This window comes from Diabrotica virgifera, chromosome 2 (genome assembly GCF_917563875.1).
Source record: "Diabrotica virgifera virgifera chromosome 2, PGI_DIABVI_V3a".
Taxonomy (NCBI): domain Eukaryota; kingdom Metazoa; phylum Arthropoda; class Insecta; order Coleoptera; family Chrysomelidae; genus Diabrotica; species Diabrotica virgifera.
In genome coordinates, this window is record NC_065444.1 from 281478594 (window position 1) to 281495446 (window position 16853).

The 16853-nt window shown below is 31.4% G+C and overlaps 2 protein-coding genes across 2 annotated transcripts in view; one reads left to right on the plus strand and one right to left on the minus strand.

Annotated features, from left to right (window-relative positions):
• Positions 1 to 16853, minus strand: part of LOC126879895 (tachykinin-like peptides receptor 86C) — an 883727-nt gene that overhangs the window by 642576 nt on the left and 224298 nt on the right. The window lies entirely within an intron of this gene.
• LOC126879905 (uncharacterized) lies at positions 4870 to 6317 on the plus strand. The gene is made up of 3 exons (XM_050643251.1): positions 4870 to 5348; positions 5418 to 5626; positions 5684 to 6317. Exons 1-3 carry the CDS (start codon positions 5078 to 5080, stop codon positions 6281 to 6283), a joined length of 1080 nt encoding a protein of 359 aa, XP_050499208.1. The 5' UTR covers positions 4870 to 5077; the 3' UTR covers positions 6284 to 6317.

Genomic DNA, 16853 nt, shown 5'->3' on the forward strand with positions numbered 1-16853 from the left:
CCGTGAAAGAATGGACTAAATTAAAATTGCGTGATTTTGTAACACAAAAATGTACTCGAGCTTTGTTAACAAATGTGCAAATAATAAAAATAATGTATTTTGTTTAATTTTAATTTGAATAGGATCACAAATTTAATTTGTATGTAAGTATGGTGCTTTTGTATTCATCACCCACATTTCATCATTGCTTTATTGATAAAAAACGGCTAACAGATATTGAATACAAATAAAGCTTCTGCGAACAATTCTTTTCGAAGACAATAATTAACCTTTTCGCCAAAGTGAAGGTTAGCTTTATTCAATCGATTTTTCGACGAAAGTTATATTGAAAAAAGTTTCAGTTTTTGTCTCCTTTATTTTAAAAATATAATATTGAATATTTGGCATCGATGAAAGACAAAAGGAAATCGCACAAATACTCTTCTTTGACTTTTAAGTTTATGAGTCATAATTAGTTTCTTAACTCCTGCAAGAGCTTTTGCTTGTAGTTTTAATTAGTTAATATGATTTCTGGTTTATTTTTAAAAATAGATGAAGCTCATTTTACAAACTAACAAAAAAGTGACATTAATATTTCAAAAACAAACTTGAGGTTATTTTAGTTAAAAACTAAATCTAAAATGTATCAGCGTGGTTAAGTATTTACATTTTTCTTGAATAAATAATTATGCTTATGTTATGAATGGCCCTTAAGGGTACAATAACACACTACCCCAAAATATTTGATGAATTCAACGCTAAAACGAGGAAAAGGCAGATGACACAGAAACATAACTTGGAAAATTTGGTTTTGATTGTATTTTCACGGACAAAAGAAAAATCTTTGGAGATATTAAGCGCCCACTATACTACTCGCGAAGTTGATCGAATTTCAGCGAGCTCGAAAGTGTAGAGAGGTACTTCATGCGACTTCGCTTCGCCTCGGGCGACTTCCATTCTGTGTCGGTTTTTGCAACCGAGTCAAAGGACTCGAAGTTAGTTACTCTCCGCGCGGATATGTTCCTCGAAGTTAAACGAGTGTGTAGCGATGCACTTCCGACAACTTTCCCTAGTACTTCGTCGAGTAACTTCGCGAGAGTGTAGAGCTCGCTTTACAGTCCTAAACCAGTTTTTAACAGATAGCGACCACAGAATAGTAAATATACAAGATGTAGTGCTCCCAGATGTAGCGCAACTTTTAGCGATTTCCGAAAAAGATGTTAGCAAGAAACTTTGCTTTCCAGAGAAGAAATGTCGATAGAGACTTTGATCTTCAGAGATATGCCATCACCAGAAGCTCGTCACATTGAAGAATCTTTCGAAATACCACAAGAAACTTTTTTTTCTTCCTTATTGGCTTTGGATTACTTGATTCATTCAGCCACGACATATAATAAATTACTGTTTGCTACAATATTCCAAATATAAAAAGATTACGTACATGTGCGCATATATAATACTTATGCACGCACATACATACGTAGGTAGATACTGAAATCAACAAAAAAATACAAAAAAGGAGGTGGAAACATTAAATTGACCGGCAGGTCAATTCATGGCCCTAACCAACTTAAATTAATTTACAAATAATGGAATTGACAAAAAAAACTAAATGCTAATACTAAATACTAATACGAAATACTAACAAATATACATATATATTTTTTTACACAGCGTTAAGGCTTCAACCCGGTTCGACACCTCCGAGATTTAGACTTTCTTTGTGTTTTTAATCTTTTTTTGTTTTCCGTTTTTCGCAAATAACTCAAAAAGTAAATATTTTATCGAAAAAAATATCCTCAGCAAAAGTATAGCTTATAAAAAACCCGAAAAAATGGTGTATGAGTAAAGTCTATCAATCAAATAAAAACAAAGTTGTAGCTCATGAAAAATACGTTATTATTCGTCTAATTCCAAATCGAATATTTCAAGGTGAAATCACCGAAAAATTAAGCAATTTTCGGGAAAGTCCCACTTAAACTTTTTTAAAGTGTTTATATAAAAATCTTTGTTTTAATTGTTAACAAAAGATTTAGCATTAAAAATAAGCGAATTACGCTCAAAATAAAGTTGGCTCTCTTTTTTTTGTAAAAAATCATGAAAATCTCGCCGTGTTTAGCTCCCCAAATGAAATTAATCGCTACCGCTTTACAAACAATTTACTTACCTATCTATTTTTTATATGATCTGTCAGTCTCAAAGGTTTAAAGTGTTTATTTTTGAAAGGGTTATAATTGAGAAAGCTTGAATTGGTCACTAATCATGAGTGTATGCAAATTTTGAACAGCCATATATTAACCAATTTTTGTCTTACGGAGAAACAAAATAAACTAGCATATTTTTATAATAGCAAAACCTACATTTTTTACTCCTTAATATTTTTCTTATCACTAATACTTTTCAAGTTATTTTGAAAAAATGAAATTTTTCAACAATTTTTAGAAAATTTTCTTTTACTATAACACCAAATGTTTTCAAAAATAAGCACTTCAAACCAATCAAACTTACAGATCATATAAACAATACACATACAGTTAAAATAAATGGTAAAGCCAAACGATTAATTTCATTTAGGGTGCTAAATAGGGGGAGGTTTTCACGATTCTTTTACCAAGGCCAACTTTTTTTTCAGTGTAACTCGTTTATTTTTGACGCTGTAAACTTTTGTAAAAAACAAATAATAAGCTTTTTTTTCAATACTTTAAAAATGTTGATAAGGTTTACCCGAAAAACGCTTATTTCTTCGGTGATTTCGCGTTGAATTATTCGATTTGGAATTAGACGAATAAGAACGTATTTTTCATGAGCTACAACTTTGCTTCTACTCAATTTGTAGACTTTCCTTGTACATCATTTTTTTCGTTTTTTTATAGGCTACACTTTTGCTAAAAATATTTTTTTCGATAAAATATTTACTTTTTCAGTTATTTGGGAAAAACGGTCTGCAAACGTAGTTTTTTTGTCGAAAAATTAACATTTTAAATCGCGAATAACTCGAAAAGTATTGACTTACGTAAAAAACTTTATAGAACAAAAGGTGCTTAAAATAAGTCAATTTATCCATTTCCGGTCTCATTTTAAACACGCGTTTTTTTACCCCCCGAGAAGGGGTAAATGTCACCCCCCAAGTAAAAGCAACCAACGGTACAAATTCAACTTTGAAGTGGAGGGTAAGTAGAACCTAAATCCAAATTTTCATGCAATTCGGAGTTGCCCCTGGAAATTACAGTCCAAAACAGTCATTTATTGGGCTAAATGACTTTCTTCAGAATGCAATATCGCCATAACTATCAAAACACTAATAACGTTTTATTTTTAATAAATTGTAATAAGATCCAGCCAATAATGTATAATTTACTACCTAAATTGTAATTTTGAAGCCAGTCACTCTCAAAATAAATTATTTACAGGGCATAACGCATTTACTACAGAACGTTTTGCTCATTTCTCGAGAATATTGTGTTTTGCACTTGTGGCACTATTGAACTACGTGTGCGATATGTTTTATTTTTAAACTTATAGATACTTAACATTAGTTTGAGAATCGGCCAAAAATCGTTGCTTCAACCTATATTTGTAATATTTATGTAGATATTAAGTCGTCATTTTGTTAACTTATTAACTAATTGTATATTATACACAAATGTACATGAAGATGACATTCACTAAACCAAAAAAGTACGTAAATATAATGAAAAAAACATTGATTCAAAAACTGGGAGCATTAATTTTCGTCCAAAGATTGGTATGAATTAGTACGTTCATTCAATGTACTTTCTAGTAAAGAATTAATGTACCGATACATTGTTTCAATGTACCGATCCATTGATTCAATGTACCGGTACATTAATTCAATGTACCGATACGTTGATTCTTAACTAGAAAGTACATTGAATGAACGTACTAATTCATAAAAATTAATGTTTTTGAGCATTAGTTAATGTATCTACTTACATTGGACTAATGATACTGATCTTTGGACGAAAATTAATGCTCTCCGTTTTTGAATCAATGTTTTTTTTCATTATATTTACGTACTTTTTTGGTTCAGTGTAAAACTAAACGTACATATATTCAGAATTTACTATTATTGACGGCGTTCGATGTAGCTTCATCCTTGTAGGGGTTGATAGATTCAATTTTTCCATAAAATATAGTGTGACATATGTTTTTATGGTAAAACTAAGTATTGGTCCCGAATTTAATATTATTGACTGGGTTTGGGGTTACTTTATCCCCATAGCAGTTGATTTTGATTTGTCCAGTTTTCTCAAAAAGATTAGTGCCACAGATATTTTTATATTAAAACTAAATATATAGATTCCTCATTTTCAATTCTTGACTGGCTTCGGGGTAGATTTAATCCAATAGGGTTTGCTTTGTTCAGATTTCTGAAAAATATAGTGCGACACACTTTAAAGTGAATACCCTTTTGTCTTTGGTTTCCACTGTATAATGAACATACACATGGAAAAAAAAATAAAATGTCAACGTTGGTACAGTAAGACTATTAAGGATGAACTTCACTTAACAACACCTCAGGGAATAGAGAAAGCTCTACTTCGTATTAAATTTACTATTTTAATATTTCACTAACACTTTATGGTATAATCCTGGTTTTAACATTTTTTGCCTCTGTTTTAATTCAAATAAGTTTTTTTAGATAAATGCACCTATAAAGTAGACATAATATGCACGAAATTAGTTTATGTGAATTTCTCCACATGGGACGAAATAATTTTCTAAAATAAAATTAAACTACTCTCTCGCCTTTTTTCTGCATTTTGAGCTGCGAAAAACATTGGACGTGCTTAATATAAAAGCCAACGACTGTAAAATTGCCGCTATATAAACATTGCAGTAGACACAATGCGGAACGAAAATAGAGAGATTTTGCACCTCTTAAAATAACCGCTGATTTTGGCTCCGCTATGGTTAACTTTATTAAGCATAACGATTACGGCAACGTTAAAAAGAAGAGTTTTTGCAGCCTGTCAAATAGGTTTTTCGTGTCATGTTATTTAAACATAACCTCACTTCACAACGTTATTTTAATTTTCGAATATCAAAATAGAAATTTTAGTACAATCAGGGTACAATGGAAGATGCATTAGATAACGTTATCAGGAGGGGTCGAGGGCGAAATGGTATTGACCACAATTTAGTAAGGGGAATAATTTTAAATGATATATTTGTAAATCCAGTAGTAAATCCCATTCAAGATCCAGTTTTACAGTTTGATTTAGCCAATATGGAAGACAAATATGTAAAGCTCAACTTCAGGTTTCAAAGAGAAGATCTTATAAGATTGGCAGTGGCATTGGGAATTCCTGAACAAATAAAGACAAGGTCTAGACATTCATCTGGAGGTATGTATGCAAGTTTGTTGCTTACTCATCTGTATTCTATATTAAGTAAGATTTTTATACTATTTATAGGACTCGAAGGACTATGTATTTTACTAAGAAGATTAGCATATCCAAGTAGGCTTTGCGATTTGGAACAACTTTTCCGAAGGTCCGCTACATCAATATCTGAAATTAGTAATTATGTTAATAACCATATTTACAGGAATCATGGTTATCTGTTAAGAGATTTGGGAAACTTGCCATGGTTAAACAGGGAAAAACTAAGTGCCTATTCTAATGTAAGTAAACTTAATTTGTATTCTAGTAAAATATTTCAGCTTTTTATATATTTGTAGTCAATTGCAGCAAAGGGAGCTGCAGTACAAAATTGTTGGGGATTTATTGATGGCACAGCTAGGCCAATATGTAGGCCAACAGAGTTACAAGAAGAATACTATTCTGGACACAAACGAGTCCATTGCTTAAAATATCAGTCTCTTATTTGTCCTGATGGAATTATTGTAAGTCTTCTGGGGGCATATTCAGGGCGTAGGCATGATGCATTTATTTTTGGACAAAGTGGGTTGTACACTCAGTTGGAACGAAAATGTACATTTCCAGATTGTATATATGTCATTTATGGAGATCAAGCATATGGAATCCGAGAGCTACTCTTGTGCCCTTACCCTGGCCGAGGAATCACTGAGCAACAACAGAACTTTAATTTAAGTATGAGTGTAACTCGACAAGCAGTTGAATGGGGATTCCAGAAAATTATTTCTCAGTTTGCATTTTTAGATTTCAAGAAAAATCAAAAACTATTATTGCAGGAAGTTGAGTTAATGTTTAAAACAGCTGTTCTTTTATGTAACTGTCATACAATTTTATATGGAAGTGAAACAGCACAATTTTTTAATATTGAACCAGTATCATTAGAGGAGTATTTAAACCTATAATATGTTAGTTTTAATAAATGTTTATTTACATGGACTTGTGTATTATTTATTTTATCTATTTAACACTAACAAAAACAAAGTAAAGTCTTAGGAACTAGAACTTTTGATTAACAAAAAAAAACATTGTATCATAAGATGGTATTTAAATTAAGGGGTTACATAGGTCTTGCGGGTAAAAAAAGTGACTTTTTAAAAAAATTACATCTCAAAAACTAAAAATTATTTTTATTTATAATTGTAACGTGTAATAGTATAGTACTTAAGGTACTCTCAAAAAAAATTTTCATCCAAAAATGTACATTTTTTTAGAGTTGACTGCAATTTTTCGACAACAGCCCGTTTTTTGCGGTGGGCAGCATAACTAAGTCCAGTCTCATCTGAAATCAAAAATTTTCTTGCAGTTTATACCTCTGACTAGTGAATGAACGAAGGAATTTTTATTAGGTGAAGTCGTTTTTGTTTTATGAAAAAAAAAACTTTTTTAAAAATGGTCATTTTTGAAAAAATGAGAAATATTGGGGTCGAAAATGTGTTTAAACTTATGTAAAATCTTGTAATTTCATTTCTTTTTAAATTCCTTCGTTCAATCACTAGCCAGAGGTATAAACTGCTTACAAGAAACTTTTTGATTTCAGATGAGACTGGACTTAGTTATGCTGCCCACCGCAAAAAAAGGGCTGTTGTCGAAAAATTGCAGTCAACTCTACAAAAATGAATATTTTGGCTGAAATTTTTTTTGAGAGTACCTTAAGTACTGTACTTTTACATGTTCCAATTATAAATAAATGCAATTTTTAGTTTTCAAGATATAATTTTTTTAAAAAGTCACTTTTTTTTAACCACCAGACCTAGGTAACACCTTAATAGGAATACTTAACTATCAGGCACTGATAATTATGGAAGAGGGACAAATGCCAGATGAGTGGAGATGCAGTACCTTAGTACCAGTATACAAAAATAAAGGAGACATCCAGCAATGTACAAATTACAGGGCCATTAAACTACTTAGCCATACTATGAAAATATGGGAGAGTGAGTGATAAAAGAATATGGGAAGAAACTGAAATATCTGAAAATCAGTTTGAACTTATGCAAGGAAAAATCAAAAACATACTCTCTCTTTGAATAATGTCATGTCAGAGAGTATGGGAACAACAGAAAATGCATGGGTATGGAATGGAAGCGTTATAATACCCATACATAAGACAGGAAATAAAGAACAATTTTGAAACTATAGAGGCATATCGCTTATTAGCACAGCATATAAAATTCTATCAATTATCTTGCTAAAGAGACTCACTCTGTGTTCGGAAGATATTCTAGGCGACTACCAATGTGGCTTTCGTTCTAGAAGGTCAACGATAGATCAAATATTTACAATCAGACAAATATTATAAAAAAAAACTGGGAATTCACTCAAGATGTACACCAAATTTTCGTAGATTTCCAGCAAGCATATAATTCCATAAAAAGAAGCAAACTATGGCTACCAATGTTAGAAATGGGAATATCAAGAAAATTAGTGAAATATCGAAACAAATGCTCACATGGTATTTATTGATCTTGAGAAAGTATATGATAGGGTTCCCCGAGAGGTTCTGTGGTGGGCACTTAATAAGAAAGGAGTTCCTGGTGAGTATGTAAAGATTGTAAGAGAGATATGTATGATGGAGTAACGACTAGTGTTAGGATAGGTGTAGGAGAGACTGATAAATTCAGTCTGATTTTAAATATCTAGGGTCAGTACTACAAAGTAATGGGGAATTATAGGAAGATGCGGTTAGTAGAGTTCGGGCAGGATGGATGAAATGGAAGGAAGCAAGTAGCATGTTGTGTGATAGATGTTTTGTAAAATAAATATTTTGTAAACGACATTACTATTTATTTAATCTAAATTTACCTATCTTTTACAGCTTTTACTTTTTCAAGCCATGCATTTATTAAAAGATCTAAATGATCTTTCAGTGTCTTTATGGAAAAATCCTTTTGTGATAGACTATAAATATTTGCTTTTATGCTTTCCCAAATAAAGGGGTTTTCGAATGGGTTTTGTCCCGCCACTTCTTGAAGAAGATATAAGTCATCTTCCTCACGAAAACGTAAACGTTTTTTTACGGGAATCAAAATGTTTCTTGATGTTTTAAAAACTGGAATAAAAAATATTGTTATACTGTTGAAAGTAAAAAAAATATGTCATTATTTACATTTAGCAGGTACTTTACTACTGTTAACATCCATATTAAATTTAAAAATATAAAAAGGTATCAACAGAGGCTGTATAAAATAAAAATTATCCACTAGATGAACATAAACAAGACATCAAAACTAACTTAAAATGTTGGGTTAGGTAGGGATATGGTAAAAAGCAAGAATGCCATATTGTATATATATTTTATGAAGGACTAAAAATTAAAAAATAGTAGGTTCATTTATTACATTTAAATATTGCGATTTCTACTTATTTCTTTTTGCTTTTGTAAATTTAAGCATATGCTTGAACAGTTTTTGATATTTTAATTTATAGGACATCAAAATTAGAATCTATGTAAATGTAATTTTACTGATTTTTTTACATTCTGGCAACAAAGCAATTTAACCATTACTATAACGATAACGATAAGCACTACGTTAAACCTCCGTAAATTACGGAATCCCTTATGTTTAATAACAATAACGGATCATATATTCGCTACTGCGCAGACGTAGTATAACGATAACCATAACGGAATTGCAAAATAAGAGGTGCAAAATGTCTCTAATAGCTGTACAGTGTACAAAGGAAGATACGATTCAAATCTAGTTTCTACTTTCGTGGGAAAAATAAGTTAGAAACGACGAGTTTCATTGTGGCGACATAATATGCTTGCCTTAATCTAATTTGTATCTTAGAGTAAGACTGTAAAATAACAAAGGACTGTATGTGTTTCCAACAAAGGTTTGATTAATTTTATGCTGTCAATATTGCCATATACTAATTACTAAAAAATTTGACAGCTAATAATATGCACCATTTTTATAAAAATATAATATCTTAACAAAATAATAGTCCATTCTTTCACGGTTTTTGCTCTAAATTTTAAAGAACCGCTTGGATTGACATGAAATTTGGCATACGCATAGCTTACATGTCAAAGAAAAAAAGTGATATTGTGCCGATGTGTGCTCTTGCCCTGGGGGTGACTTTCACCCCCTCTTGCGGGTGAAAAAATATAAGTCTAAAATAAGTCCGGAAATGGATAAACTGACTAATTTTAAGTAACTTTTGTTCTATAGAGCTTTTTCGCCAAGTCAACACTTTTCGAGTTATTTGCGAGTGAATATGTTCATTTTTCAATAAAATAACTACATTTTTAGACGGTGTTTCGCAAATAACTCAAAAAGTAAGTATTTTGTCGAAAAAACTTTCTTAGCAAAAATATAGCCTGTATGTAAAAAAGTAAAAAAAAAATGCTGTACGCGTTACGTCTCTGGGCCTCGTAAAACCAGAGTTATAGCCAATGAAAAATAGATTCATATTCACCAAATTTCAAAAAGAATACTTCGAAGTGAAATATCCAAAAAATTATGCACTTTTTGGGGAAAACCCATTATAACTTTTTTAAAGTGTTTAAGAAAAGCTATATTCATGTTTTTATAAAAAGTTTCTAGCATTAAATTTAAGCAAGTTACGTTCAAAATAAAGTTGGTCGCCTTTGTTTTGGCAAAAAAAATCGGGAAGACCACCCCCTAATTAGCAATTGAAATGAAATTAATCGTTACCGCTCCACAAATTATTTTACTTATGTTGTGTTTATATGATCTGTAAGTTTCATCGATTCAAAGTGCTTATTTTGGAAAAAATTTGGTTTTAAAGTAAAATTTTTAAAAATTTTAATTTTGAAAAATATGCTTTTTTCAAAATAACTTAAAAATTGTTAGAGATACTAAAAATCTCGAAAAACAAAAAAAGCATGGCTTTTCTGAATATCATGTATTTTTTTGTTTTTCTGTTAGACAAAAATTGATTGAGATTTGGTGTTTCTAAATTTGCATACATTCGTGATGAGTGACTCGTTCAACCCCTTTTAACTACAGCCCTTTCAAAAATAAGGACTTTGAACAGATGAAATATATCATATAAACAATACATACACGGGTCAAGAAACTTGTGAAGGTATAACGATTAAGTTAATTTGAGATACTAATTAGGGGGTGATTTTCCCGATTTTTTTACCAAAAAAAAGGGACTAACTTTGTTTTGAGCGTAACTTGTTTACTTTTGATGCTAGAAATTTTTTTAAAAAACAAAAAAGCTTTTTTAAACACTTTAAATAAGTTGTGATGAGTTTTCCCCGAAATGTGCTTCATTTTTGGTTATTTCACGTTAAAATATTCCATTTGGAATTTGACGAATATGAACCTATTTTTAATTAGCTATAACTCTGCTTCTACTAGGTATAGAAACGTGATATATACACCATTTTTTTTTTATCTTTTTACAGGCTATATTTTTGCTACGAATGTTTTTTCGACAAAATACGTACTATTTGCGATATTTGCAAAAAACCGTCTAAAAGTGTGGTTATTTTGTTGAAAAAATGAACATATTCACTGGCAAATAATTCGAAAAGTATTGACTTAGTGGAAAAACTCTATAGAACAAAAGTTACTTAAAATTAGTCAGTTTATCAATTTCCGAACTTACTTTGGACGAATACTTTTTCACCCCCAAGAGGGGGTGAAAAGCACCACCGGGGCAAAAGCACATATCGGCACAATATCACTTTTTTTCTTTGACTTGTTAGCTATGTGTATGCCAAATTTCATGTCAATCCAAGCGGTTCTTTAAAATTTAGAGGTTTTACAATATTTTACCGTTAAAGAACGGACTATAAGGATATTCAAACGTTTGTAGTAAGATTAATATCTTACAAATACTTAAAACCCTAAAATATAGACTAGGACATTTAGCACTAAAAACACTGGAATAAATCGATTTTTACATACAGCACTTAAGAGACTTACAACTTTCTGCATTGTGTTCTGCAAAAAAGTCTACTATAGAAAAATTTGTGGAAATTCATAACTGCATAAGTGCATAAAATGTATTGAAAGGTGCATAAATATGTCAAAATAAGCATATTAAGGGCCAGATTTTGTTTCTCGGGGGTTATTGGGCAATTCGTTGCAATCCGTGCAATCCGTGACTGCACGCCGGGGTTTGTCCTAGTTGGATCAGAGAGAGCAGCATATGTGCCTCCTGATGAGAGACTAATAAGTTTCGAAACCGGTAGAGGTGCTTGCTGCACTCTCATATTGGACTAGAATATGATGCGGCTGTATTTTCGTGTTGCAACGAAATTGAAAATGGTTATTAATTTTAAATACAATTAAAGTCAGAAAACTGCAATATCTGGGACATGTTATGAGGGGCGAGCGTTATAACTTGTTACAGTTAATAATACAAGGAAGAATACAGGGTAGAAGGAGTCGCGGAAGAAGACGCATCTCCTGGTTAAACAATTTGAGACCTTGGTTTAATTGCACTTCTGCTGATCTCTTTAGAGCAGCGGTATCGAAAGTGCGAATTGCCGTGATGGTTGCCAACCTTCTTAGAGGAGATGGCACATGAAGAAGAAGATTCATTTTTCAAATTTAGATTTAGTTTAAATTTTGACACATTTATCGTAAATATTTATCTTTCAGTATCAACTTCAATCGTTGAGCAGTGTATATCGCATAGATTTATTAGAGGTTTCGCTTCAAGTAGGTTGAATTAATTATGCTTATTCACCTGCAAAAAGACAGTCACACTGACAAAAAAAAAACATAAAAATGTTCATTTAAAATTCTATCCACAATCAGCAATCGGCATAAGTATTGCGGAAATCTTGAAGCCTCAGCAGCAAGAGAGAATCATAAATTTTGAAGAAAATCGTAAAAAGTAAATTTGGGAGAAACGTATATTGAAAGATGTCGACTTTATCCCAATGCTAACGACTTCGCCGAGCTTGTAACAGAAAATGATAATTGGGTATAAAAGGACAATAAAACATAAAATCCATCTGTTAAAAAAAGCGGAGAAATGGCAGTAATAAAATCTGCGGGAGGTGGCTTGTATTACGATATAGCATCAAGTTTCCGTCAGTTGTTTACAAAACAGATTCACCTTGTTTGTTTTCCTAAAAATGTAAAAAAAAAGTATGTGTTCGAATTACTTATTATTAATACGTGATTTAATTTGTTATTTATTGTTTACAGATTTTCTATTTATGGTAGGGGAGCAAAGTATGCTAAAGTTGCAGTCACTTAAGCGTTATGGGGACCTATTGGGCTGTGAAGAGTACGTCCTAAAACCAAAAAAAGTTAAGTAAAATTTTCCATTTTAGTGGGGACTTTCTATTTTTTAATTTCATTCTCCATTTCCAACAATCGTTTTTTCCGATTATAGCGCCATCTATCCATAATTCGAAAAAGTGTCTCGAATGTTGCTTATTTTTACGTAAAGAATTTAGATCTGCAATAAAAATTTGGGGGTCCCATTTAAGATTTTAAAGTAACCCGTGTCGTGTTTGGTACCATTTGATAGATTTTTCAAAAAAAATTGAAAGCGTATTTTGCAGTTTTTCGATCTGATATTCATTTTGCGAAATATCGCGACGTTTGTATTTAAAATTTACCACCCACCCCTCTCCGTGGGGGGGTCATGTTTAGTACCATTCGATACATCTTTAAAAAATATTGAACACGTATCTTTGAGTTTTTCAATCTGACGTTCGTTTCGCGAAATATTGGCTTTTTGTTTGTGAAACTTTTTGACTCACCCATTTCCTTACGGAGTCGATCAATATGCATACCTTGGAACAATAATCAACTCCACAGGAGATTACTTACAGGAAATCAAAATCAGAATAGAAAAGGCTAGAGCAAAGTTTAACAAAATGAGAAAAGTGCTCTGCACAAGAGATTTGAAGTTGGAGCTAATAGTTAGGTTGGCTAGGTGCTACGTTTTCTCGACTGTTTTATGGAATGGAAGCTTGGATCTTGAATGCTGCATTCATGAAAAAACTAGAATCATTCGAGTTGTGGGTGTACAGAGGAATTCTAAAAATATCGTGGACAGAACACGTCACAAACAAAGAGATTCTGAGAAAGATGAATAAAGAAATGGAAATCCTAAATACCATCAAAATAAGAAAATTGGAATATCTGGGACATATTACACGTGGAAAGAGATACAGCTTGCCCAAATTGATTATGCAGGGATAGATTCAAGGAAAGAGAAGCATAGGGAGACTCAGAATATCGTGGCTGCGCAACCTGAGAGAGTGGTACGGATGTACATCAAATGAACTTTTCAGAGCAGCCATCTCTAAAATACGAATAGGTATGATGATTGCCGATCTACGCCGCGGAGATAGCACTTAAAGAAGAAGATTTCCTTACGCCCCGCTCAAATCCTCAGATTTTTTAAATATACACTCTTTTGCATCTTACCATAGCTTAATCTGACGATTTCGAGTATTTATAAGGATAGTTTTTTTCGGGCTCCCTTAATGAACTTCCCTGTGATAAGAGCCAATATATGGTAGAGTTACATCTGCAGGGTACCAGGTTTCTCCCCATATGATAATCTCCCCTACCCATAATTGGGCTCCCCTACCATTATCCTAATTTGCTTTACGATATTTTAGATTTTGATTTTTAAGACATTTCATCTTACAGTTCCCTCAATTTTCAACACTTTCATAAAAATCAATTTTCTACTCTACGACACGTCGAGCGAAAACGCACTTTGTCCAGGACGATACCTCCTAACGCCACCTAGGAAAGAAATCTTAACACCCAGCGTAATCTGAATCTGGTTAAATGATTATTCCGAAATTAACATGAATTTTGTCAGAGATGAATAAAACAATGATTTGAAGTACTTACTTTTTTTTTGCATTATTATAATCTACATTTCACTTAGGAGGAAGTCAGGAAAAATTTGACGGAGATACGATAAAATAGGAGTGACTCAGAAAAAATTCTAGGAAGTAAGGAAAATTAAAAGGAAATCAGTCAAATTAATAAGAGTCAGAAAAAATTATAGGAGTCAATAAAAACGAGAGAGAGTCGGCAAAAATTAGAGAGAGACTGGAAAAATTAGAGGGCCAAGTGATAAAATAAGAGGATATCAGGAAAATTTAGAAGAAGAGACGGTAAAATAAAAAGGAAGATTTATTTATTTATTATTTATTTATTTATTTATTTATTGTTTATACATATAACCTGGCCTCTAGTGACTAATCCAGGCCGTTTTTTCCTGATGGGATTACAGATATTTTTTTATATTTTTACATTTTTTACTAAAGTACTAAATCTATTTTTACAATTTATTAACTAATTTGCCATAATCTATTAATTACTTTTAACAAATACATTTAACAAATTTAAATAAACAATATACATTTGTTAAAATATTTTTGGCACCATCAACTCCCTTCTAAGTTATAAAGACAGACTCTATTTTCAGAAGAGAGTTGGTAGTCTTTTTTTTTAATTTAATGAATTATTTATTGAATTATTATTTTTATTTATTTTATATTGAATTATTATTATTATAATTGTAAATATCTATTTTTGAATTTATATTTTATTTTATTTACTTTAACTTTATCTTACTCAACCTTATCAGGGTTGGATTATTTGTTGTCTTCTTCGTTTATTATAGATTTCTTGTTGTTTTTTAGATATTATTTCAGTTAGATTGTTTAATATTCCAAAATATTCTTCATTTTGTAATATATCTCTTATTTCAATTCTTTCTAATCTTCTCATTTCTCTATGTTCTTCATTTTCTATAGTATTTTCACAATGTAACACTATATGTTCTGGTGTACCTAGTTCTCCACATTCACAATATGCATCATCTTTTAAGTTAAATCTTTCCAAATATGTTGGGTACGGTCCATGTCCTGTTAAAAAGTGTACTAAACCTTGTTTTGGATTAAAATAATTTGGAATGTTTTCTAATATTGGTATAAAATTGTATAAACGTCTAGATTTTGTTGAATTTTCCCATTCATTTTGTCTTTTTCTATTTATTACTTCTTTTAATTCTTTTTATTTCTTATATCTAATCCTATTATTTGTATTATTTTTTCATATTTTTCTTTTTTTAGCCAATAATTACATGCTCTTTTTTGAGTTTCTAAATGGATTGGCATTACTCCAGTTAAAACTGTGAGTGCCTGTGTTGCAGTTGTTCCAAATGCTCCCGTCATTCTTATAGTCCAGAAAGCCACTGCGCATCCGCTAGGAAAAATATTCTAATTAAGATTTTTTGCACAATCTTACTCAAGAAGGACTCCTTTTAACAAATTTCCATGTTGATAGGACCAAAAGTTGGTCAAACATTTTTTAAACGTTTTTTTTTTTGTTTTTTTCCTAAAATTATTTTTATTGCATCGAAAAAAGTTTTTTTAGGTTTTTTGGATCATTCCAAACAGAAAAGGTCTTTAGTGACTTTTTTCTAAAAATGATAGTTTTTGACATATAAGCGATTAAAAATTAAAAAATTGCGAAATCGGCCATTTTTAACCCTCAAAAACGATGTGAAAAACTGAAAATTTGAATGTTGCCAAGGTAGGTAGATATTCTTTAAACATCGATTGATGAAATCCCGAAGAGTTTTTTGCAATACAATATTCAAAACTCCTTTGTTTTTTAATTGCGAATCAAGCGTGCGCGACACTATTTTCCACCGACAGTATGGTGCAAATGAAAGGAATAAATTCGTTATTTCGAAAATCGGCGACTTTAAGGAAAAATCCCGAAACAGGTCGATTTTTATTTTTAAGTTATGATATTGTGGCAAATATGGTATACTAGTGACGTCATCCGTCTGGGCGTGATGACGTAATCGATGATTTTTTTAAATGAGAATAGGGGTCGTGTGGTACCTCGTTTGAAAGGTTCTTAAATTCTCCATCAAGTAATGTAAACATTTACATAATTTTTTATACAGGGTGTCCTTCTACTTCTTTTTTTGTCAAATAATTTAATTTAATAAAAATTTTTTGGACACACTGTATAAATAATTTTGTAAATGTTTATATTACTGAATAGAGAATTGAAGAACCTTTCAAATGAGCTAACACACGACCCCTATTCTCATTTAAAAAAGTCATCGATTACGTCATCACGTCCAGATGGATGACGTCACTAGTATATCATATATGCCACAATATCATATTTTAAAATTAAAAATCGACCTGTTTCGGGATTTTTCCTTAAAGTCGCCGGTTTACGAAATAACGAATTTATTCCTTTCATTTGCACCATACTGTCGGTGGAAAATAGTGTCGTGCACGCTTGATTAGCAATTAAAAAACAAATGAGTTTTAAATATTATATTGCAAAAAACTCTTCGGGATTTCATCAATCGATGTTTAAAGAATATCTACCTACCTTGGCAACATTCAAATTTTCAGCTTTTCACATCGTTTTTGAGGGTTAAAAATGGCCGATTTCGCAATTTTTCAATTTTTAATCGCTTATATGTCAAAAACTATCATTTTTAGAGAAAAGTCACTAAAGACCTTTT